Raw genomic sequence first — 22,581 nt, forward strand, 5'->3', positions numbered from 1 at the left:
AGCAAGCTAGGATTTTTTTTTTCCTCTCTCTCTTTCTTTTTAAATCTCTGTGCCCTTTTTCTTGCACGTATTTTCTTCATTGGTTTGCTGTCACCCAAGTCCTGGATTCCTGCTTCCACGCTGTGCTCTCGTCTTTATCACTGCATTCCCTGCCAAGGGATGGAAGCGGAAGATGCTGTGTTCTCTGTGGTGGGTAAGCGCAGGCCTGCCATACTGGAGAGCTCCCCTTGGTACACATCTTCTGGTTTCTGCAGCAAATAAGACAAGCATCCTAGAGACACCATGAGATGAAGTGGAGATGAGTTAGCAAAAGTGTAGTTTGGGAATGAGACTGTAGTGTATGACGATGCACATGTGTCTATAAGGTTAAGTTGTTCAGATGACCTTAACTCTGGCTGTACCTAGCATCTCAGAGCTTGACTGTGCAACTTCAGCATCCTGCTCTTAACATGTTTTATTTTGGAGAATATTTTCTAAACTTAAAGAAGAAAATTAATACCTGTTGTGTGGAACTGTATTGGCCAGGATCACTGGCACAGAGTTTTTGAAGGTTCTTGTGATCACGCTGCATTTTTATTATTCGACTCTGCATAATAACTGGTGATGGTAATAAGGTGATGTTCTTCATGGTACAATGAGCAGAGGCCAGTCCCTGACAGCTGAAGCAGGTGTGGAGATTTGGTACTGAAGTTCAACCAGCAATGATTCTTTCTGAGTCAGAGGAGTACAGCTTTTTTTTTCTTTTTCTTTCCACTGTATATGCATCCAGCTTGTGCAGCCCAGAGTGCAGTATGTTTAGTGCATACCCCAATCTTCCAGATGTCTTGGCTGCCAAGCACTGGTAGGTTACTGTTTACATACATACAGCACAAGCTGTATGTGGTTGTGTGGGGTTTTTAGGTGGCTTTGTTTGTTTGTTTGTGGAGGTTTTAGGTTTGTAACTTGACACTGTTTTCTGTGTTTCAGTGGTGCACTTCCCTATCATCACAGCAGTTTCCATTGCAAACTTCAAATCCTTGCTCCAAGGCATGGAGACTGAGGTCTCTAGCAAATACAACTTTTTAACATTGACCAGCAACCATCATAGAACTTTTTTTTTTTTCCCCATAATCTCATTTTCAGAAGGGAGTGAACTGCTTTAACTGACTCTCCCAAAAATCTTTACCCTGAGGCTTTCTTTCCAGAATTAGCTTGTTACCAAAGTGATAAATTTGACTAGTAGGTAGTTGAGCAGTCGGCAACCAAGATAAAGACAGTCTGTCTGCTCACAGACAAGCTCTACTGCCTAGCAGAGCTACGCAATCTATGCGGAGTTAAGCAGTGGTGTGTAATCCCTGTTAATAAAACCTCTCTAATCCCCTGGCCAGACATCCTGAGGGTCTCAAACTGTGAGATGGAAACCTGCACATTTCTCTGAAGTATGCCAGCTCCTTTAAAATTATCACAGTCTTTATTCAGGTCACCTTTTTCCAGCTCCCTGAGGCTGCTGCTGTCTTCACTTACTTCAGAGGTTGCTTTTCTTTCCCCAGATGTTTTTACTTCTTTATTTTTCTTTCCAGGGACACTTTCTTCAGTTTTATTTATCTCCTTACGTTCTGCATAGAAAGTGCTAAATCACGTAATGTCGGCTTTTCTTAATATTACTTGGAGGAAGAGAAAAAGCCTGACTTGCTGGTTACTGGGGCTAACTCTGGCTTATGCTGGTTACAGGCCGCTTTACCAGATGGAGATACAATATGGATAAACCAGCCCAGCTGTGGGGTCAGTTGATGCCATTCCCATGTAAAAATTGTGTTTATAAGTTAAGCTACTAGTGCTGCCTGCAGTCAAAGTCTAAAATATATATTGTTAATGTAACAATAGGTGAGGAGGAAGTGGAGAAGAAACTCCTTACTTTTATCTCTGTACCCATTAATGCAGCCCATAGCTTTTCCCTCTGAATAAGAAGTGAGGGTAAGGAATGCAGATCCTTCAGAAAAAAGAAGGGAGCGTGTCACTTAAAAATATCAATGTCTTCTAGTGAAACATCAAGAGAAACAGAAAACAACAATAAAGCATATTGAAAGGACAGAAATTCCTGAGGACAAAGAAATTTAATAAGGCCAGGTAAAATGTGGTTTTGAATTCAAAGGTTGTGCCGGTTATTTTTGGATGCAGGTACAGTAGCCAGGAGTAAATAATTCCCTGCTAAAAAATACTTCTCACCTGAAGCAAAAGTCAAAGGAAGAAAGAGTTAATTAGCAGATGGTTTAAGATTCAGTGAACACTGGCTTTATCATACCAATGCAATACGTGAGTTCTGCGTTATGCACGAAACTGACCTTTACACTACAATTTTTACTGAAGGTAGTTCTGAAAGCTAGTTAGCCAGCACATTCCCTTCCAGTCTTTCTCCCAGAGCCTTGCTTTCCTAGAGCTCTGAGACATTTCTCCGTGTCATGCATGAGGGGGGTGCCTTATCCTTTGCTTGTACTTTTGATGGTTTTCTGGAAAACATTGCATGTGTTATGGCTGTAGGAAAGATCTTTGTGAGAAATGCAGAGGAGCAGTAGCCACCTCAGTCAGGAGGGTGTCAGCACCGATCTTGGACTGTGTGTGACAGGATTACAAGGGTATATATACCCTGGCACTTGAGCCTGGAGTGGTGAAGACAACTCAGTAGGGTGTTGTCTCAAGTTTCATTATCTTAAGGCAACCACCTAGAGCTCTGCATATATACATGCATACTCACACATGCATTCTTTTTTCTCTTCCTCCTTTACTAAGTGGCCCACCATTCTGGAATCTTCCATAGTGACTGTGCTTGGGTCTTTTTTTTTGGCTAGGACCTTAAGGTGTTCATGGATTTCAGGTCATTCACCCTTCAGTGAATGACAGCACTGGAGTCACCCTTGGTGACAGGACCTATGGAGAAGCACTCAAAGAAGGCACATGCCAGTCAATAAAATCCTTGGGAGTTTGGCCTCTCCTGTCCTTCAGCCCCATGTCTTGGGATTGTAGAATTGACATGAAGCTGAGGAGATGCATGTTTGTGTCATATCTCCTCTAGGGCAGGCAGAGGAAATCGGGATATGTGTGGTCTCTGTCCTCTTAAGCCCTTAAGCAAGGGTGGTCCAGGCATGCAGGCTGACAGTGGGGCATTGGTGGGGAATATGGGAAAATTTCCAAATACTGCTGTAAACACCTTCACTCTTGTTACTAGAAATAATCTGTGGAACTCTCAGGATTTTTCATTAAATACATTTTCAGTGTTGAAGCAGTATGTGTTACCTGGTTAGGGTATGCTTTCTTGACTTTTAAGTGAAAATGAGAGGAGTTTACATTTCTCATGAAGTTGTCCTTCATGAAAAAAGTCTTCATGAAAAAATGTGTCCTTGATGTGCAGCAGAATATAATTATTTTTAATTTTCTTGTCTGATTTATCTAAATGAGAATAAACTGGTAATGAGACAGGCATTTCTTGCCCTAGCAGGTGCTCTGAATGACTGCCTATTTTGCATGGGTTTGGGGTGATTTATATAAGTTTTAAGTTTTGGGGGAATTTACGAACCTTGATCTTGTTTATTCTCATGGGACTTTAAAATTGAGGTTTATTGTCAGTGAACTAACACTTGAAGAGTGAAGTCATAGCAAGCTTTTGTTAATCTTACAAATGGTAAAATTCCTATTTTTTATATATTTATATATAAATTATAGTATGTATTATAGATATATATTCAAAGTGTATTTTATAATATAATGTGTTTTATAGTTTTATAGTATTAGTATGATATTTTGGTTTTAGTTTTTAAGTTTCTAGCTTGTTGTGGTTTTTCCTGTTGAGGCGAACTGCAGTGATACAGTAAGAATATATTTTGGTTATTCTATCAGAAATTTGACAGAGTTATGGAGTTAGCATTGCATATTGTAAAAAATTATTTTTTTTCTCTTGCTCATCAGACCGCACCTAGAAACCAGTGAACCTGTAGTGCGTTTTCCAATTCCTGGTAGCTAATACTGTGCTGAGCTGTAATTTTGCTTCTTGTAACAGATGTATTGCATATGTTTCTTCTGTCCACAAATGAGCCCAACTTTCTTTGTTCAATTCTTGTTAATAACCCTATGAAAAAGCTAGAGGGAGAAATTTACATTCTGTAACTTAGTAGGGCAACATGAGATTAAAAACAAGCATGTAGTTTGTCATTTAATTTCACAACAAGCATTTAAGAAACCTTGAAAAAGCCAGAGTCTGTGAGGAACAGAGCTTCTGGGTAAATTTAATGAGTCGGGAGATTATTCCTTCCTACCTTGTTGGAAAGAAGCAGAGGAGAGAGGAAGGGTAGATCAGTCTACACTGAATTCTGTGTCAGTTTTGGTTGATTGCCTCTGATACCCGATCTGCTTAGGTCAGGCCGTATCCAAGGAACATTGCTCAACAAAGCTTTTTTAAATTAGCAGTAAGCAGGGCAGTCTCACAACTGCTGGATCTTTTTCAAAAGAGTGGATGGCAGAGTGTGAAGTGCTAATGCTTTCTTTTGATGAGTAAGAGGACATCAAACAGTGCAACTTTCATTATTTGTTTGGAGGATGCAAGGAGGCTAAAGTATCCTGTCCAGAAAAGAGTTACTGGGGTTTAGCATCTTCGTGTATAGTTCTTGCTTTAGAGTTTCTATAAAAAACATAAGAATTTAATAGCCATATGTAAAGAGAGACACAGCCTCTCAAAACTGCAGTCTTTTCTGTAGGAATAAGCCTGTTCTTAACCTTCATGTGAGTTACCTTTCCCTTCTTTCTCTTATTCCCATCTCCCACAAAAGATCCAGTCAGTGAGTTAGTATTCATGTGCTGTTCTGCCCCAAAGACTCAAAGACTATTTGTACCATTGATACATATCAAGATCCTTAAGGAACTGATCCTGCCCTAATAGTAGTCTCTTAATCCTGTGGTGTTTTGATTGGATTTTTTAGTTGTTTGTGGGGTTTTTTTGTTTGTGCATTGTGGTTTTTGGGTTTTGTTTTTCTTTTCTTTGAACACAAATTTCACTGAACTGCAATGTGATTGAGCACCCTAGGAAAAGAGTGGAGTGTTAATCTGCCTTGCATTTTACACTAATTGTCTCCAGTTTGGGGTTTACTAAAAGTCAGTAATCTCAAATTTGTACCTCTCCTGTAGTTCTTCTGTCATCCCTTCAGTCAATTAGTTGATATGTGGACTTGCTAAAAGTGTATTGCAGTTCGGTCTCTCATGTATTTCTCTTTTACATGCTGCAGCACAAGTGGAAGTGTTGTCTGCTGCACTCAGAGCATCCAGTTTGGATCCTCAAGAAGAGACAATGGCCAGTGTTGGCAAGGGAACAGACTCACAGACTGAACTAACCATCAGTGACCAACAAAATTTTAAACCTATACTGGGTGATATTGTGCCTTTAATTGGTGACACTGTGGAGGTAAGAAGCAAGTTTTGTACTCTGTTTATTTTTTCTTATTAGGATTTCCAGGACTCCAGTAATAGAGCTGTATTTTGTGTTTGTGCCGTAATTGCAGCCAGATGCCTCCTACTTTTGGCTGGTGTGGCATTCAGTTTCGTTGGCTGGTATTGAAGCACTAGCTAGTAAAATAAAATGAATTGTGTTGGGTGCCTTTGTTTTTGCCAGTTCTGTGTTTGTCCAAGTAAATTATTGAAATTGTTTCCATTAATATCTCTGTGGTGACTGTTACCTTTTAAGATGTTTTAATGCTACTGCAGTTTATTACTGTGAAATTGCCTTCCTTAAAACAGAGCCCTACTGATAATACATGAATCCCCTTCTCCAGTACACGCCCCCCAGTCTGGAGAAAGAGGTACCTTGTTCCCTGACTTCCCTATCAGAGTGTTTTGTAGTAGTTTACTGGCCTGCATAAGAGAAGTTCAGGACCTGCAATCTACGATATTGTGTGGACTGCTGAAAGAGAAAGTGGATTCTAGCAGTCAGTAACATTTTAAAGTTTTTTGCACTTCTTCAGCATCCCACTGCTGCCCCCTGCCCAATTGAAGTCTGTGGCATTTCATACTATTTTATGTTCTGTACTGTGTATTAGACCAAACCCATCGTGTTCACTGCATATAGTGCCACAAGCTCTGCTGGTATGAAAAGCTGTAGCTATGTAGAAAGCAATGGTTCCAAAATATGCTCCATAAAAGCACAGCAAGTGATTTGTTGAATTATATTGCCTAAATGGGATTTTCAGATGAAATTTTGATAAATGTCTTTGAAAAGTCTAGGAGTAGACATCAGTCCAGTGCAAACATTTTCAACCTTCTTTAATTAGAGCAGTGCTTCTAAATGACATTTAATTTAACTTTTCACCTAAGCTGTTGGACTACCGTGTAGCCCGAAAACATTTGGAGAGTGGAGGAATGTGACAATTAGTTGGATACTGCTGTTTATACACAATCGTAATTTAACACTAAAAATGTGGTTGCTGGGTTTGTTTATCTCAAAAAAACAACCTGCCCCCTGTTCCTGATGTCAGACTCAATATGGTTTTTTTTATCATAGGATCTGGTATAGTAATGTATTTCTAAAGCTAACCTGTAAAATGTCAGCGTAAATGTATCCTCCGTCCTTCCAATTTTTGGGGATGATAAGGGTGGTGTTTGTTCAAAGGGACTTGTCCTGCATTTGATTTCTTTACAGAGTATGATGCTGACAGTACCTTAAGAACTTGTCACATTGCTGATATGTATTGGTTTTGCATGTTTCAGTTTTACTCTTTAACAAGATGCTCTTAATCTGTCAGTTCCTTGTTTGTAACTGGCACTGAATCAAGTCCTCATTTTACAAGTGAAAGGATATTATAGAGGTCACCTAGAATTTGGGAATCAAGCTGTGATCTGTTGAGCAAGTGGACTTCTGCCCCCAGCAGTGAAGAGAGCTCTGATTTTTCACAGGTGTTTTTCTTGCAGTGTGGTTTTTTTCCTGTTTTTCGGGGGGATTTTTGTGTGTGGTTGTTTGTTCGTTTGTTTGGGGTTTTTTGTGTGTATTGTTTGGGTTTTTTTTTTTTAAGTCTCAGCATAGCAGTGTGTCAACAGAGGATACTGGGCACTTTAGAAAAATCAAGCTACATAATTTTATATTTGAAAACAGCCTTCACAGTTCTGTACACATATCACAAAGCAAAATCACGCTTTGCTTGTCCTTCTGCAGGTGTATTGGCTTCTGTAAGAGTTAATGCTATGTGTTAAAGAGAGACTGTATTCAAATGAAAATGGATGTTGTAACAGAATGAACAGATAAGTTTTTGGGACATAAATGAATCTTGTTTGTTGAGGATGAGGGTAGCTGCTTAATTTTCCTCAAGAGCCAGCAATTTTATTTTCTCTAGGCCGTATGTTCTTTATAAGGTTCGATAAATAAATGTGAGCCTCAAGAAAGCTCCCAAGTTGTACTTCCAGTGGATGAGTGTGGGAGTCCTTTTTGGCACAAGTAACTGTTTTTAAGGAGAGGGAGCATGGCAGGAAGAGAGTGGAACCCTGAGACTGGCCTCGTCTCTCTGTGTTTGGGCCAGCTGCCCTGTCAGCAAACACCAGCACCACGTGTCCTGGTGCTGTGGGCTTTGTGTGCAAGCCATGGCACCGAGCGGGGGTCTGTGGAGCACCACCATGGAGCTCTTGTTATGCTGCAGCTAAAGGAAACCTCATGTAAGAGGTTTGTAAGGCCATGGCAAAGATTTTGCATCTAGGAAGTGGTGGTTCACCACTTCGGTATGCAAGAAGCTTTCAGGCTAAACCCTGCTGAATTTTTGTGTCCTGGCTCTCTGCAATGCTCAATTCAGTGTGTGCATGTTACATGGGAAAAGTACAGATAGAACTTCATCTGCAGGAATAGAGATACTGTGTTGACTTAAATACCAACTAATACTGTGGTTCTTCTCTACTGAAGCTTTTCCTTTCTGGAATGCATATTTGATATTTGATGTTAAAAGTGGCTGGGTAAAAATTTTCCCATCTGTGACACCCTTCAGTGTATGTGTATGCATATATATATGTGTGTGTGTGTATATATATATATATGTACGTGTATATATATATTTTTTTAAACTTAGCTTTTTAGAGCTGGGGTAACAGAGACTGAGATATTTTCATTTTTATTGTAGCAGAATGGATGCCTAGCCTCTGGTCCTGTGCGCCCGGGCAACTCATGGGAAACACTGTGGCTAGGTTGTACTGGCTGCCTCATAATTTCTTGATTTGAAAGAGGTCAAAGCCAATGACTTTCTGACAATGCTGGAAATTATCTTTTTTTTCTGGGAGAAGAAAAAAAAAAGTGGAGATTGACTGGCAAACTAAAACCCTGCACAGATGATTTTCAGAACCTCTGGAGGTTTTATAATTGGAGTTGTATGCTGCTGGACACAGTTATGGCATCACTTGTAAATCTGTTCTTTCCTTGGCTCTTTGACACCTTCTTGCTGCTGCTTGATAAGCCTGACAGGTGACTTGGGCTGCTGTGCAAGTGATACACAACTGCCTCACAGCTCTGCCTGTTCTTTATTACCTGTAATTATACCTCAATGACTAAAATCACAACCCAATGCTTAGATGAAAGCAAATCATGGAAGAGGAAAAAAGGAACTGTCTGAAGTCAAACCAAGGAAGACAGGTGGTGTCCTGGAGGCTTTTTTGAAGAAGTTTATAGCTTGCTTGAAAATTATTATTGTCAAACTGATCTGAACAACTGGTAGAGTATGCATATTCTTGGTGCTTGTGTTGACCCTGAGAGCTCACCCTGTGGCATCTGTGAATAGATACCTTGGCTCATAACTAGCAAAAATGTCTTTGTCCTATTCTACCAGACAGCAGCCTGATCTACTTTTCAAATATTCATCATGTATTATACTACTTGGAATTCATGTCTGATTATGCAAAGTCCATTGCATTTAGGGAACTGCATTGGTATAGAAAGTGACAGTGCATCCCCTCAGCAGCAGAGTTTATCATAGCATATCAAGCCTCTGCTGCTCCATAGAATTCTAAAACATAGTCTCAGTCTTTATCTTCAAGGCCCAGATGTGTAGCCAGGATACTTGAATCACTGCTAGAAATTATTTTAATAGAACTACTGAGAGGAGCAATGACTAAGGTCAGCAGCTATGGTCCACTAGGACTCTATATTATAAGGTGAAGCTTGTCTGTAGAGAAGATTACAGAATAATCACCTCTAGGAAAAGAGCAACAGCATAAGTCTTAACAGTTTCTACTCTTAAGTAGGAGGGTGGCTTTATTTTGACCTTTTTCTAGAACAAATCCAAAGCAACAAATCCAGCAAAATCCACTACAGGTGTTTTCTCATTTTCCCTTCAGGGGAGAAGCAATGTGACCTATATGTTAGTTAGGTTTTCCTTAATGCAGTCTCAAAGGTACTCATCTCCTGTGATTTTTCACTCGCTAAGAATCAAAATGAAGCAGAATTAAGAGGAGCCTGTGTTTGAAATTGAAAGCAGAAAGATTTATCTTACAGACCTTTTGATTTCGAGCTGTAGCAAAATTGCATTTGATATTAAAATTTGTATTCCTTTAATCTAAGAAAAAGACCCTGACGTGAGGACAGCACTTCTTAGTGTTGACATTTGTCTTCTGTTTAATCCTTGAGCGTATTTTGTGTGACCTCTCTTCTCTTTTTTTTTTTCCTTTTCCTTTTTTTGTAGAATATGGATTCTACACTTCACTATATTCATAATGATTCAGATTTAAGCACCAACAGTAGTTTCAGCCCTGAAGAAGAAAGAAAATCCAAAGTACAGGTAAAATACAGTGACTTCTGTTTTTTCTACGTGTATCAGATAAGTGAAGTTTTTTTACATATATGGGGTTTTCTTTTATGCATTTCATTCAATAACATAGTTCTTATTAAATATGGCAAACCTTTTAAATAAGTGGTTTTAAAATATTCCTTTTTTCCAGGAGAATGGCTTAATTCAGCAGTTGCTTCTGTTTTAGTTATGTATAGGAGATGACGGTATTTTTTGACATGAGGTGATGGTTGTCATAGACTTCCCGGCTCTGGTTTCATTTGGTTTCATTTTCTATGGAAACTATCCTGTAATGGAAATTAAGTTACTGAGGAAACAAGATTTTTTGTTAAATGTTGTGAGTGGAACCACTCCAATCCATGGCAGCTTTTTGCAGAAAAATTGTGAAAGTGTTTTATTTAGCTTGAACTGTCTCTTTGTTATTTTTTCCCAAAAGGAATCAAATGTTTGTTTGTTACATAGTTCAGTATTAAGCGTGTCACCCTGCACCAGTGTGGTTCCTTGAGTGGGAACCTCAAACTCTCTTGTTGCTTATGTGAGCTGAGCTATTTGGCAGCTGTGTTGGGGAAATCCTCTCGCGTACCCCCTTGGGTTGAGTCAGTGCCTGGGGTAAACTGACAACAGCTGAAGCAAAGACAAGTGTTCAAGTCAACACAAAGAGGTTTTTGCAAAGTTTTACTTCAGATACCTTAACTTCTCAGTGGAGAGAAGGATCTCTTTGTCTCTGGAGAAGCCTTTTCCTTCCTGCTGACTATTTAGGGAGTTTGGTAGTGATATTGAGTACACTCTACCACCTTCTCTCTGTCCTCAAAGCGTTTTAACTTACTTTTCTTCTCCCTACCTCCCCAAGATTTTGAGGAATAGGAAAATTACTTTTGAGCAAGTCTTGTCATTTTCTGCTGTTCCTGGTTTTATGGCTGAGTTAAAATGGCCAATTTGCACAGGCTGTGAGCCTGAATGTTTGTAGAAAGGTAGAATGTAGTCTCTTAATTTCCTGGTCTAAGTAGACAGCGATCCACCTACTCATTTATTACATTGGTCTGTACATTTTCAAATAGCCCCCAGTCATGTCATCATTTCTTTGGTACTTATGAAATACAAAACCTTTGCATTCTTTTAAAGAGATCGTAATTAAATAATAATCTATAGTTGTGAGGGGAAAAATGTTCTTCTGACAGTGTGCCCTTGAATTTTAGTAAGCCTTATGAGCATTTATTGAAAATGGTGTAAACACTCTACTCTTTTCTTGCTGTAGGATGTTGTACCTCAAGCCTTGCTGGATCAGTATTTATCAATGACTGATCCATCTCGTGCACAAACGGTTGATACTGAGATTGCCAAACACTGTGCCTACAGCCTGCCAGGTGTGGCACTTACATTAGGCAGACAGAATTGGCACTGTTTGAAAGACACCTATGAGACGCTGGCATCTGACATGCAGGTAAGCTCAAGAAGCTCTGACAGTGAATGATCTGAACTTTTATGATGTGACAGTGAATAATCTGAACTTGTGTGATGATTTCTCTTGTTCACTGGGTGTTCGGTTGCTCTACTTCTTATGTGGAGCTTTCCATTGCTGATACTGGTTATTCATATGAGTAATGAAAGCGTAACTGCTGTCTCTGAGGAGGGTGGGTATGTGTGGTGCTCAGGTAGTAAGGAAATGGGGCGGGTTGAGTGGGAGGTGGATCCATGGTGGGAATGTAAAGAGAGGTCTCTGATTTCCTTTGCTTTCTTGAGATCTTATGGCAGTGCTCAGGATTCTCATGGGTATGAGAATTCAGGCTGTGCTGCTGTGCATGAGCAGACACGTGCCCCTGCAGGCATGTCTGGAGCTCAGTGAGTCAGCCTCATGCCCAGGCCTTTTGGTGGCCTTTAGGTGCTGCATCCAGTTAGTCATAAGGGAATAACATCCATTATTACCATGCAGCATTGCTCTTTTAAAAACAAATACTGTAAATAGCAGCATTTTCCTTCTTGTCAGGTGGTAAGGAGGTGGCTTTGTGCATTTTACTGCTGGTTTACAGTTGTTTCTCAGTCCTCCCTTTTTTCCTTTTTTGGAGATGCTCTTTTTATTTTTTTTAACATTCTCAGACTACTTCACCTCTCTTGAACTTGCTGCTTGCGATGTCAGTGATATATAGTGAGTAATTTTATACGTGGCTATTGCTCATAATTTCCAAACTCTTTTGCAGCCATTAAAAACAATCCGCTAATAAATTTAAAACACAAGTAAAAACAAATTACCCTGTGTTCAAAAACTGTCTGGAGTTTATCGCCACTCTAATATGAGTAAAGACTGAACTGCCAGATCAGGGCAAAAGAGCAGTACCCTTGCTGGTTGCAAAGTGCTGGTTAAAGAATATATGCTATTTTACTTTTGAAAATACTCACTTGAAATAATTACTCCAATAAAACAGTGCCCCCTTGCTTTAGGGTGAGTAAAAAAGCTCTGCTGGTCCTTGGACTACTGGACACTCAGTTTGGGTGAAAATTTACTTACAATCACAGAATGGTTGGGGTCGGAAGGGACCTCTGGAGATCATCTAGTCCAACCCACCTGCTGAAGCAGGGTCACCTGGAGCAGATCGCACACGAATGTGTCCAGGCGGGTTTTGAATGTCTCCAGAGAAGGAGACTCCATAACCTCTCTGGGCAGCCTGTTCCAGGGCTCTGGCACCCTCAAAGTAAAAAAGTTTTTCCCCATATTCAGATGGAACCTCCTGTGCTTCAATCTGTGCCTGTTGATCCTCATCCTATCATTGGGCACCACTGAAAAGAGTCTGATCCCATCTTCTTGACATCCATCCTTGAGATCTCACAGAGGATGAGACCTAATAATGGAAGTTAATGGGACCTAATAATAATGGAAGCTAAAATATGCCAGCTCAAATATTGTAGGATATGTATCTTGTTCTGGTTTATAAATTAAATGGGTGAGAGAGTAGTAGTATGGAACTAATTTACCCAAAAGAATTTAAAGCAAAGAGTAATGTGTGGAAGAGTACTCATGTCAGGAATACTATATTCCTTCCCAACACCTGGAAAATGAAAATATTTTCATTATTTCCATTTGCCTAGTTCCTTCATATTCAGGTGAAAGAAATGAAACCTCATCATTTGTCCTCTTTCCTTTTCCCCCCCTTTTTTTTTTCTTTTAAATTTCCAATTTCCTCCTCAATTGTTACATGAGACAATGTTGAATGCTTTTGTAAGTACTGTAGCTTGCTGGGAGTCCAGCTTGGATACTGACCCTCAAGTTAAAATAGAATTCTTCAGATGACATATCAATAAAATCCATTTATTTTACAGTGGAAGGTTCGGCGGACACTAGCGTTTTCTATACATGAACTTGCTGTCATCCTTGGAGACCAGCTTACAGCTGGAGATTTAGTTCCTGTCTTCAATGGCTTTTTAAAAGATCTAGATGAAGTCAGGATAGGTGTGCTTAAACACTTGCATGATTTTCTGAAGGTATGTCTGTGTTCAAGTGACATAATGTATTTTGCTTTGTTTCTTTGTTTTTAACATAACACTGGTGGCAATTCCCACTCTGTGGGAATCCATACAAATGTGGACAGAATCCAGATGTCTGTCTGAATACTGGAGTATATTTCGCAGGACATCTGTGTTGCTGATACTTTATTTTCTCTGAAGAGCCTGGTTTGTGCATGTTCATTCAATAAACAGGTACCAGTGGATGGTATTACAATTTTTGATGTCTCTAACCTCTCTGCACAACTTCTCAAATTTCTTTAGGAGTTTTTCTGTAACTGCCTCGTTTTTGGAGCTGAAAGACACAAATTATAAAACCTTGTAAATCAATACTGTATTTCTTGCTTGCCCTTTTTGTTTGCTAGGGTAAAAGCAGATACTAGGTCAGATTTTGCTTTTAGTAATGCTCCATGCGATTCTGTAGACTTAAGCATGGTAGGGTTTAGCCTACAAAAGCAACACTACTGCTAAATATTATTTTTAATAGAAGTGTTTCATTGGTTGTATTTTAAAGTTCTTCTTCTATCTGCTGATGGTAGCCTACATTTCTTGATGTATATTTACTGTTACAGCTTCTTCATCTTGACAAAAGACGAGAGTATCTTTATCAGCTCCAGGAATTCCTAGTGACTGATAACAGCAGGAACTGGCGTTTCCGTGCAGAGCTGGCTGAGTACGTAGTTTTCTGGATGCTTGTTTTTATTGTTGTGGATATTTAAAAATGTTAAATCATAAATGTCTTACAGTGACATTCTTAATTTAATTTTTAATTAGTGGATAGTCCTTATCCTCCTCCACTTGTTCCCCTTGCTTGAAAATTCCAAGTAGTTCTTCATCGTTTTTAAGTGTTCAAGTTGGAACTTGAATGACTTTCTCATCACTGTATGTTGAAAACATTACCGTTGCATGAAAAAGAAGCTGCCAAAAGAGAAGATCACATCTACTTGCTATCAAAGTTAATAGAAGTGTTCTAGCAATTTGTCTTCAAGTTGCTGTGTCTGGTGAGTTGATTGAATTTGTGACCATGAAAGGGAAGAGATCAAGATCTTGAAGGGAGTAAAGAAAGCAAGTAGCAGAGTAGTGACCTTGGACTTCATGTGAGCAGACTTTGGCTTTTTCGTGAAACTGGTACTTGGGCTCCTATGGGAGGCAGCAATGGTCCCATAACTTTTCCTGTTTGTTCACGAACACCTGAATAATAGGAGACCATTGCTAAATAGGGTGGATGATTTAGAGAAGAAAAGCTGAGGTACTGACAAGATACTCACTGACAAGATTTCCTAGGCCTCCATGCTTAGAGTAGATTTCAGTGGTGGTTGAAGATCAACTGGGGGATTACTTGAGAACTCAACTCCTGTATATCCATCAGACAGACAGGCTGCAACTGAGGGTGCTAACAGAGCTGGCCCATGTCATAGTGAGGCTATTAGTCATCACCTTTGAAAGGCTGTGAAGATAAAAGCAGGTCACCAGGAACTAGAGAAAGGCAGATGATGTGCTTTTGGCCTTCTAGAAGATAGTATCAGGGGAGTTAAAATTTTGTCAGCCTCACATCAGCCTCTGGGAATCATGGAGCAGGTCCTCTTGGAAACCATTTCGGGGCATGTGAAGGAGGAATCCTTCATGAAAACAGTCACCATGAATTTCCAAGAGTAAATCATGTCTGAAGAACCTGCTTTCTGTGATTAAATAACTGAATCTGTGGATGAGGAGAGGGTGGTAAATGTCATTTACCTCTGCTTTAGCAAGGCTGTTAATGCCAAGTCTCACAATATTCTTGTAGCCAGGTTAGGACATAATGATCTGGATGGGCGGAGGCTGAATGAGTAGAAGTTATAGGTTGATTGGATTTAGGAGGTTGTGGGAAATAAATTATACTCTACCTGGAGTGTAGCTATAGTTGTTGCAGGAGTGCATTCTGGGACCTTTCCTCTTTAATGTCTTTGTCAATGATCTGGAGGGGGTGACAAAGGGTAGTCTCATCAGGGTTGCTGGTGACACCAGAATGGGATGATCAGTCGATGTGCTTGAAGGGAGGGCTGCCATGCAGATGGGCCTAGACAGGCTGAAGGAAGGGGCTAACAGGAGCCTCAGGAAATTCAACAGGGGACAGATGCCAAGTCCTGTGCCTGGGAGGGAAAAGCCTCTGATGGTGAGACAGACTGAGGACTGCCTGCCCTGGGAACAGCTCTGCTGAAAAGGCCCAGGGTATTATGGAAGACAGCGAGCTGAACATGAGCCAGCAGTGTGTCCTGGCAGCAGAACCCTGGGCTGTATCAAGAGGAGCAAAGTCAGAGCGTCGAGGGAATCAATTACCCTCCTCTAATCAGCACTGATTAGATCTCATCTGGAGTAATGCATCTGTACCAATACAGGAAAGATGCTGATAAACCTGAACAGATTCAGCAGAGGGCCACCAGGATGATCAAGGCTGCAGCATGTGCCATGTGAGGAGAGATGGTGGGACCAGGGCTCCTTTAGCGGAATGATGAAATGAGCATGTTGTAATGACTAACTACAGTGCATCTTTTGAATTAAATTTAAGAGATCTAGTTTAACATCTGATCAGGATATAATGTTTTTGCTACATTTAAGTATTGTTTTGATTTAGTAACTACAAGTCATTTACCTATTACTCCTGGTGTGGAGATGTTCAATCAGCTGCTTGTAACATGTCATGCCACTTCTTTTGGTATGCTTTCTACCATTCATGACATATACTTGTGTCTGCAACCTGCTGAAATCTCAATCAACTCATTACAAATCGAAGATGACTGATAATTTCTCTAGTTGTCAGTATACTCTGAACTAGAGTTGTTTAATGATTTGCTAAATCAGTGTACTTAAGTGACCAAGGATACTTATCAAATTAAGTTGGAGTAGTTGCTTTGTAGCTGTACATATGTTATATTTGTGAGATGTCTTTATCAGGTATTCAAATATATGTGCACACTGCAGTGTCATCCATATCTGGATCACTGTGCTGCATGTACACTGTAGCCGGTATCAGGATTCCTGCCTTGTGAATGCAACCTTGGTTCCCTCGCCTCTCCCCTAGCTTTGCATTCGTGCAGCTCATGCAGCACTTTGCCACTATTGTGAATAAGTGGCAATTTAAAATTTGCAAGTGACTTGTACTCAAACAGATGTCGTTGAAAAATAGAAGATTTCACTTTTCAAGAACTTTATGGCTATATTGCATATTTGGCAGGTGTTGTCATAGAAATTATCATGTTCACAGTTAAAGCTATCTTTCTTCTTATTATAATGTGCTCTGTTTGGGTCTTCTTCTGTCTTGTAGGCAACTGATCTTGCTTCTAGATCTGTACAGTGCCAGAGACATTTATGACTACTTGCGACCTATAGCTTTCAGCCTCTGTGCAGACAAAGTGTCTTCTGTCCGTTGGATTTCTTACAAGCTGGTAAAGCAATCTAAGTAAATTGCAGATTTCAAATTTCTGAGGGTTGGTGCTCAGAAGTAATTTGGTATTATTTTTTTTCTTCTCATTTCTTCAAGGTTAGTGAAATGGTTAAAAAGCTGTACATGGCTTCAACATCAACCTTTGTGGTAAACCTCATGAATGAACTTGTTGAAAAGTTCTGTAAATGCCGCAAATGGTCTGGTCGGCAAACTTTTGTCTTTATTTGCCAGGTAAAATGCCTTTTTGTTCATCTTTTTGGTTTTGTTGGGGTGGGGGTGGTAAGAATAAAGGTGAGGATAAGCAGCCGGAACTCTTTAGTTATCTGTTGACACTATTTTAATGAATATGTGAGAACTTTGTTTTCAAGGAAATAGGTTTCATAGCCGCTTTCTTACAGGTTGCTCCATAGATGAGTGTGAATGCATCTTCAGCTTAGCATGTTAACATCAGGTTGTGAAATCTTATGTTGAATGTGAAACAAACACATAGCAAAGTAATCCCTGAATTGGGAAGCTGCTTTGTTACTCAGCATGATTTTTATAATATGCTGCAGCAGCCCACCGCTTTTTTGGGTTACCCTTTAGAAATCAAGTGCTAGGAGTTGCCTGTACCTCCTTACCCAACTAGTGCAGCTTGGTCAAAACCAATGTATTCTCAGCAAAATAAGTAGAAGAGTTGCACCTAGCTAGGGTCCCAAGGAAACGGTCACATTTGGAGGCTGTAGCAGAGGTGCAGGCTGGGAGCCCGCGTGACTCCTGCCGAAGTGGGACAGTTTAAAAGTATTTGGAGAAATGTGAACTTGAGCTTATTTAGAGAAACATGTTTGAGTACAACAGATGTTTATTTAGATGGACCGTTCTTGTCTTAATATAGTGCGTAGTTAAAACAAAGACTAAATCAATCTTAAAAAGAATTGGGAAGATATTTTACTTTTCTTCCTTGTTTTCAAATGATACTGTGATTTAAAAAAAAAAAAAAAAAAAAAAAAGATGAAGGAAGTTGCCAGACTCCATACAAAATAAAGTGAGCTTCCAGCTGAGCCTGAATTTCCTCAGGCCTAACTTGCTTTATTGTGTACAGCTTTGTGCTAGAAAGTATTGTACCACATTTTAAAATTTTGTGGATACTACCTAGTGTATTCATACTATGAAGGTAATAAAATCTGTCAGCTCTGATTATGTGTTGGGATTTTATTCTCACTGTGCTGAAATCTAATGAAATTGCTTCTGTCTTCTTGCCAGACTATCAGCGAAGATGACTGCCTGCCCATGGACCAGTTTGCTGTGCATCTGTTGCCACACTTGTTACACTTGGCATCTGACAGGGTTCCAAATGTTCGAGTCCTGCTTGCAAAAACGTTAAAGCAAACTCTTTTAGAGAAAGGTTAGTGGTGAGAGGGAGTTGCAATGGGCTGTGTATCTTTTTGTCCCTCTACTTTCCTTTGATTAGCTGGGAAGGAAGAAACAACATCAGATCTTGCTTTTAGAGTCTCCTTGGTATAGAATGTTACCTTGGCTGAGATAAAACCATGAACCTCATTGTGGCATGAGAGCCACTGTTGTGTAACGCTGGGAAAATTAGGGTTCTTGCTCATCTGCCAGCCTCTTCTTTCTATACCATTTTCCCTGAATATTTGTAGAGGTGTCACCAGGGCACAGAAAGCATGAACGAACAACTAGCAACTGTGGAGTTGTTGAGCAGAGCCTCTTACTTGGTTAAAAAAAACCTGTTGATGTTCTGTGTAATGAGGATAAAAACAAAAAATCCATCCATACAAATCCACCACCTGTTTCCTCACTGGGGGAGAAGAGGAGACTGCTGTTTCTTTTTTTTATATTTTATGGTAGCAGTGGGAAGAAAGTTTCTCTGGAGTCTCTTTAAGTAAATTAGACATGCAACTTTCAAATTGGAGACTTTGCTTAGGAAAGCATCCCCAGTACATGGTGGATGCCAGAAAAGTCAGCCGTGCTCAGAGTCCAAAGCACTGTAAAGGAAAATAGCATTAGAAATATCATGCCATTTTGTAAAACGGCGGAGTGTCCACACTTGGAATACTTCATCCAGTTCTGGTTGCTTTCTTTCTCAAAACCATACACTGGCTTGAGGACCGCTGTTTCTAGTGTAGACAGTGTGAAGAAAAATGTAAAATGTTCAAAATGCTGGACAATACAAAAGATGCCAACACAGGGAGAACCAGGCTATTGCTGGCTGTCTTGTGCATGCTGGAGACTCTGAGTAAGCATATGGAGACAGGGAAGATGGATCAGATGATGGGCAGTGATTTACTGTTAACTGTGCCAAGGCTGTCACTGTTCTTCCTGTCATCATATAGTATTGCTATTTTTGTTGTTGTCTTCGTTATTTTTTGTGTTCCCCACCTCGATGGCACATCTCTATTCTCCATTGCTGCTATATAAGCTTATAATACAGGCAGCCCCTGTCTCAAAGATGTGTGTATGATTAGGAGCGGTGGATAGATTGTGAAAGGCAGATCTGAAGGAGAAGTTCGGAAGTTTTTAAACCTCAGATGTAAATTGTTCTTCCTGTGAACTGTTTGTAGTTAATGCTGCTTTTATGCAACTTGTGTTGTGTAGTTTGTGAAAACTGTCAAGATGTTGGTACTACTTCCACTCCTATTATCTTAGTTTTATTGTTTGGTGATTATTTGGCAAGCTTGCCAGTGAAATGGAGTGACGTGGCCATGGGCCATGGATTTGTGATACCCTCCCTCCATCACAAATGCGAGCACACTCCTCTTGAGTCTCTTGCAGGTTTTTTCTTCCTCTTTCGTCATGGATTCTGTCACACATATATTTATACTGAAGGACCACAGAAATCCTGTACTCTAATAGCACTGTTAGAGCAACTGTCCTCCAAAATATGGAATGTTGTGGTGTGGGTGTTCGTTTGGTTTTGTGGTTGTTTTTTTGTTTGTTTTTCCTGGTTTTGTGTTTTCTTTTGGTTTTTGTTTGTTTTGTTTGTTTGTGGTTTTTTTTAAGAGGAATGTGTATTTAGAAGTCTATTGTGTGCCTGCTCAGATATTCCAATTTGACTATACATGTGCACTGTCTCCTGACATTTTGAACCTCATGATAGTGTGCTGAGGTTTGCATTGAAGTATCTGCTGTCCTTTACTCCTATAAGTCTTGTGCATTTTCTCTTACAGAATATTTTCTAAATTCTGCCAACTCTCATCAAGAAGCCGTGGAGCAAACAATTATGGCGCTTCAAATGGATGATGACAGTGATGTCAAATATTTTGCAAGCATACACCCTGCCAGTACCAAAATTGCAGATGATGCCATGAGTACTGCTTCATCAACTTATTAAAAAGTTCTGAATGTTGCTATAATTAAAAAAATTTTAAACGAACTATCCTCAAATGCTTCTAAAATGGTTGATCTAAGACAACCTCTTTGGAAGGAGAGATTTCTTGCCAGACTTAACAGGTGGATGTTATCTAAAACTGATACCAGGAATTTTAAGTCAAGAAAAAGTGAACATACTTGTGTCAGCTTGACTTTAGAAAAACACTGCTCAGAGGATTATTTTTGCCACCGAAGCCTTAAATCTTCTGTCTTCCTGAACAAATGAAACTTGAATTGGCAGATCATTTTCATTGTAGAAAGGATGTGATTTCCAGAGACCTGCATTGTTTCTCCTGAGGAGTTAACTTAGCAAGTATTTTCTGTAGCAACTGATAGATAAAATGGCCAGAAAGGCAAATTTATACCGGGATATAAGACCTCCAGTATTAGTGCTAAAAGTTTTTATCATTGAAAGACTTGATTTGTGTGCAGCTGGGCACATCCTTAAGTGGGAATAACTTCGATGTTTGTAAATGGGGAAAAGTAGAAATTTGGATTTCTCTTAAGGGCTCAGTGCTAACACTAAAGTAGAATTTGATTTTAATCCTTAAATGCAGCATATTGCTGTACCCATTAGCAGAAAATTTTCCTGAGTACCTGTGTCCTAATTATTTTCATGCTGGTCATGACCTAAAGGAAATTTATTAGCACATGTACTTTAAGTCAGGTATTTTTAACTTGATCATGATCGGCTCTGAGGTGCAACTTTTTTCTTCGTATACTGTACATATCTGTCAGCCTTCTTGGAGTGCTGCAGTCTTTAATCATGTTGTTTAAAGCTGTTGTGATACAAGTTGTTCTCTACTTGTCCAAATAAAATTTATTAATAAGATTGAAAGCAATCTTGTGACCTTTTTAAGACATTAAAAGAATAAGTTTGAAATTTAAGTGGCCTTTTTTCTTCTGCTTCTTTACACTTTGATGGCTATTGCAGGGGGATGTGGCTTGCCTGAGGATTGTGAAGAATTTTTCGTTTTGAGATGGGATGTGCAACAGCACAGGTGTACTTGGCCATGTAATTGAGGTTTTGCTAGATTCTCTTTCAAGCATCCCTCTTGTGCTTGGGAACTTGTCACTCCAGCATGAAATGGCATCTTTGAAGTGAGTCTGAATATCCAGCTCAGTCCAGATTTACAAGAAACCGTGAGCTCAGACTGCTCTTAATCTACCTTCAATTCATTGACTGCTTTCGTTTCCTCTTGTTTAAGATGACTGATACCATATCTCCTTCTGTGTCTTCCAGGGGCAGCTTGCTTAAATCACCTTTCTTCCAGCTTGCTGAACCTGATGTTTGTGAAGCTTATTTTCCTGAGGAGGTAGAAATGGCTATGGAATCTTATCTCTGCTATGTTTTAGCAGAACGTTTTCATTTGTCAGTTAGGTGCCTGATACTCTGGCAGTTCAGCCTCAGGCAGGTGTCTCTTCTCCCCACTCCCCAATTTTCTTGGGAAAACAGATTCTTTTGCAGTTTCTTCTCTAGAGAACAGAAAGTTGCTATTTATTCCCCAAAGGCCTGTGTTTCTGCTCCTGAGCATGGCTATGGAGGTGGTTAAGATACAGTCATCTCTGTCTGCCTTGAAGCTTTGTAGGTTTGTGTGATGTTGTTGGGTTGGTTTGTTTGTTTTGTGTGTTGTTGGGTTTTGGTTTTGTTTTGGGGTTTTTTAAATTGTTTTGGTTGTTCGTGTGGGTGGTTTTTTTATGTTTGAATTTTTGTTTGTTTGGTTTTTGTTGGGGTTTTTCTTAGGTTTTTTTCTTTGCTTATCTCTTTTCAAAACTGGCTTAAAATTTGAAAAGGCAACTATATGCCCAGGTCAGAAGTTCTTGTGGTATAGGCAATATTCTCACCAGGTTTTCTGTTCCTCGTGTTCTCTGATAATTGTTCAGAAGTCACAGGAAAATCCCTAGAGGACTAGGCAGTGTGACAGCAGTGCATCTGGGTGACAGCAGATTGTCAGAAAGCAGCAAGCTCTTCATGTAAGAGGATTTCTGAGCTCTCCCTGCTGCCATATGGAGAAAACTAAAAGTAACTTGTCCTCTCCCAGTCTTGAAATGCGCATTGAGGTCTGGTTGATTTCTACATTTTGTTCAGGGTACATAAATCCCTTTGTCTTTTTTTTTTTGCCTCAGTGTAATGACAGTTGAATTGTTGTTAGGCCACGTGTGTGATTTCTGAGCTGAATGAGATCAGTTCTTTGTTCAGACCAGAGTGTGTCTCAGGTCAGCTTCTAACTGTGAATTAAGTTAGAAGATTCACTGGAGAAGTATTGGGACTTAAAAGAAATCGTGGTGTTTGGAGTCCCAAATGAACATGTCCCAACTTAATTCCATGATTGTACTAATGTAGTATTCACAGAATCACAGAATGGTTGGGGTTTTAAAGGATGTCTGTAGATCATCTAGTCCAACCCACCTGCTGAAGCAGGTTCACCCAGAGCAGATCGCACAGGAATGTGTCCAGGCGGGTTTTGAATGTCTCCAGGGAAGGAGACTCCACAACCTCTCTGGGGTGCTGTTCCACTAGTCCAG

At 39.8% G+C, this 22,581-nt stretch overlaps 1 protein-coding gene across 10 annotated transcripts in view; it reads left to right on the forward strand.

Annotated features, from left to right (window-relative positions):
• The window catches only part of PPP4R1 (protein phosphatase 4 regulatory subunit 1), a 68,175-nt gene extending 47,279 nt beyond the window's left edge, over positions 1-20,896 (forward strand). For 6 of the 10 annotated variants that reach the window (XM_065629029.1, XM_065629038.1, XM_065629028.1 and 3 more), the window contains 9 exons: positions 5,250-5,425; positions 9,666-9,761; positions 11,026-11,211; positions 13,083-13,244; positions 13,838-13,938; positions 16,567-16,687; positions 16,783-16,917; positions 17,929-18,070; positions 19,854-20,896. In XM_065629029.1, coding sequence (XP_065485101.1) covers positions 5,250-5,425; positions 9,666-9,761; positions 11,026-11,211; positions 13,083-13,244; positions 13,838-13,938; positions 16,567-16,687; positions 16,783-16,917; positions 17,929-18,070; positions 19,854-20,017 — 1,283 coding nt within the window. In that variant the 3' untranslated portion in view covers positions 20,018-20,896. The remainder of the gene's footprint in view (positions 1-5,249; positions 5,426-9,665; positions 9,762-11,025; positions 11,212-13,082; positions 13,245-13,837; positions 13,939-16,566; positions 16,688-16,782; positions 16,918-17,928; positions 18,071-19,853) is intronic. The other 4 variants (XM_065629031.1, XM_065629034.1, XM_065629033.1 and 1 more) reach the window with 1 other exon arrangement.
• Positions 20,897-22,581: the final 1,685 nt, after the last annotated feature.

Source organism: Caloenas nicobarica, chromosome 2, assembly GCF_036013445.1.
Source record: "Caloenas nicobarica isolate bCalNic1 chromosome 2, bCalNic1.hap1, whole genome shotgun sequence".
Classification (NCBI taxonomy): Eukaryota; Metazoa; Chordata; class Aves; order Columbiformes; family Columbidae; genus Caloenas; species Caloenas nicobarica.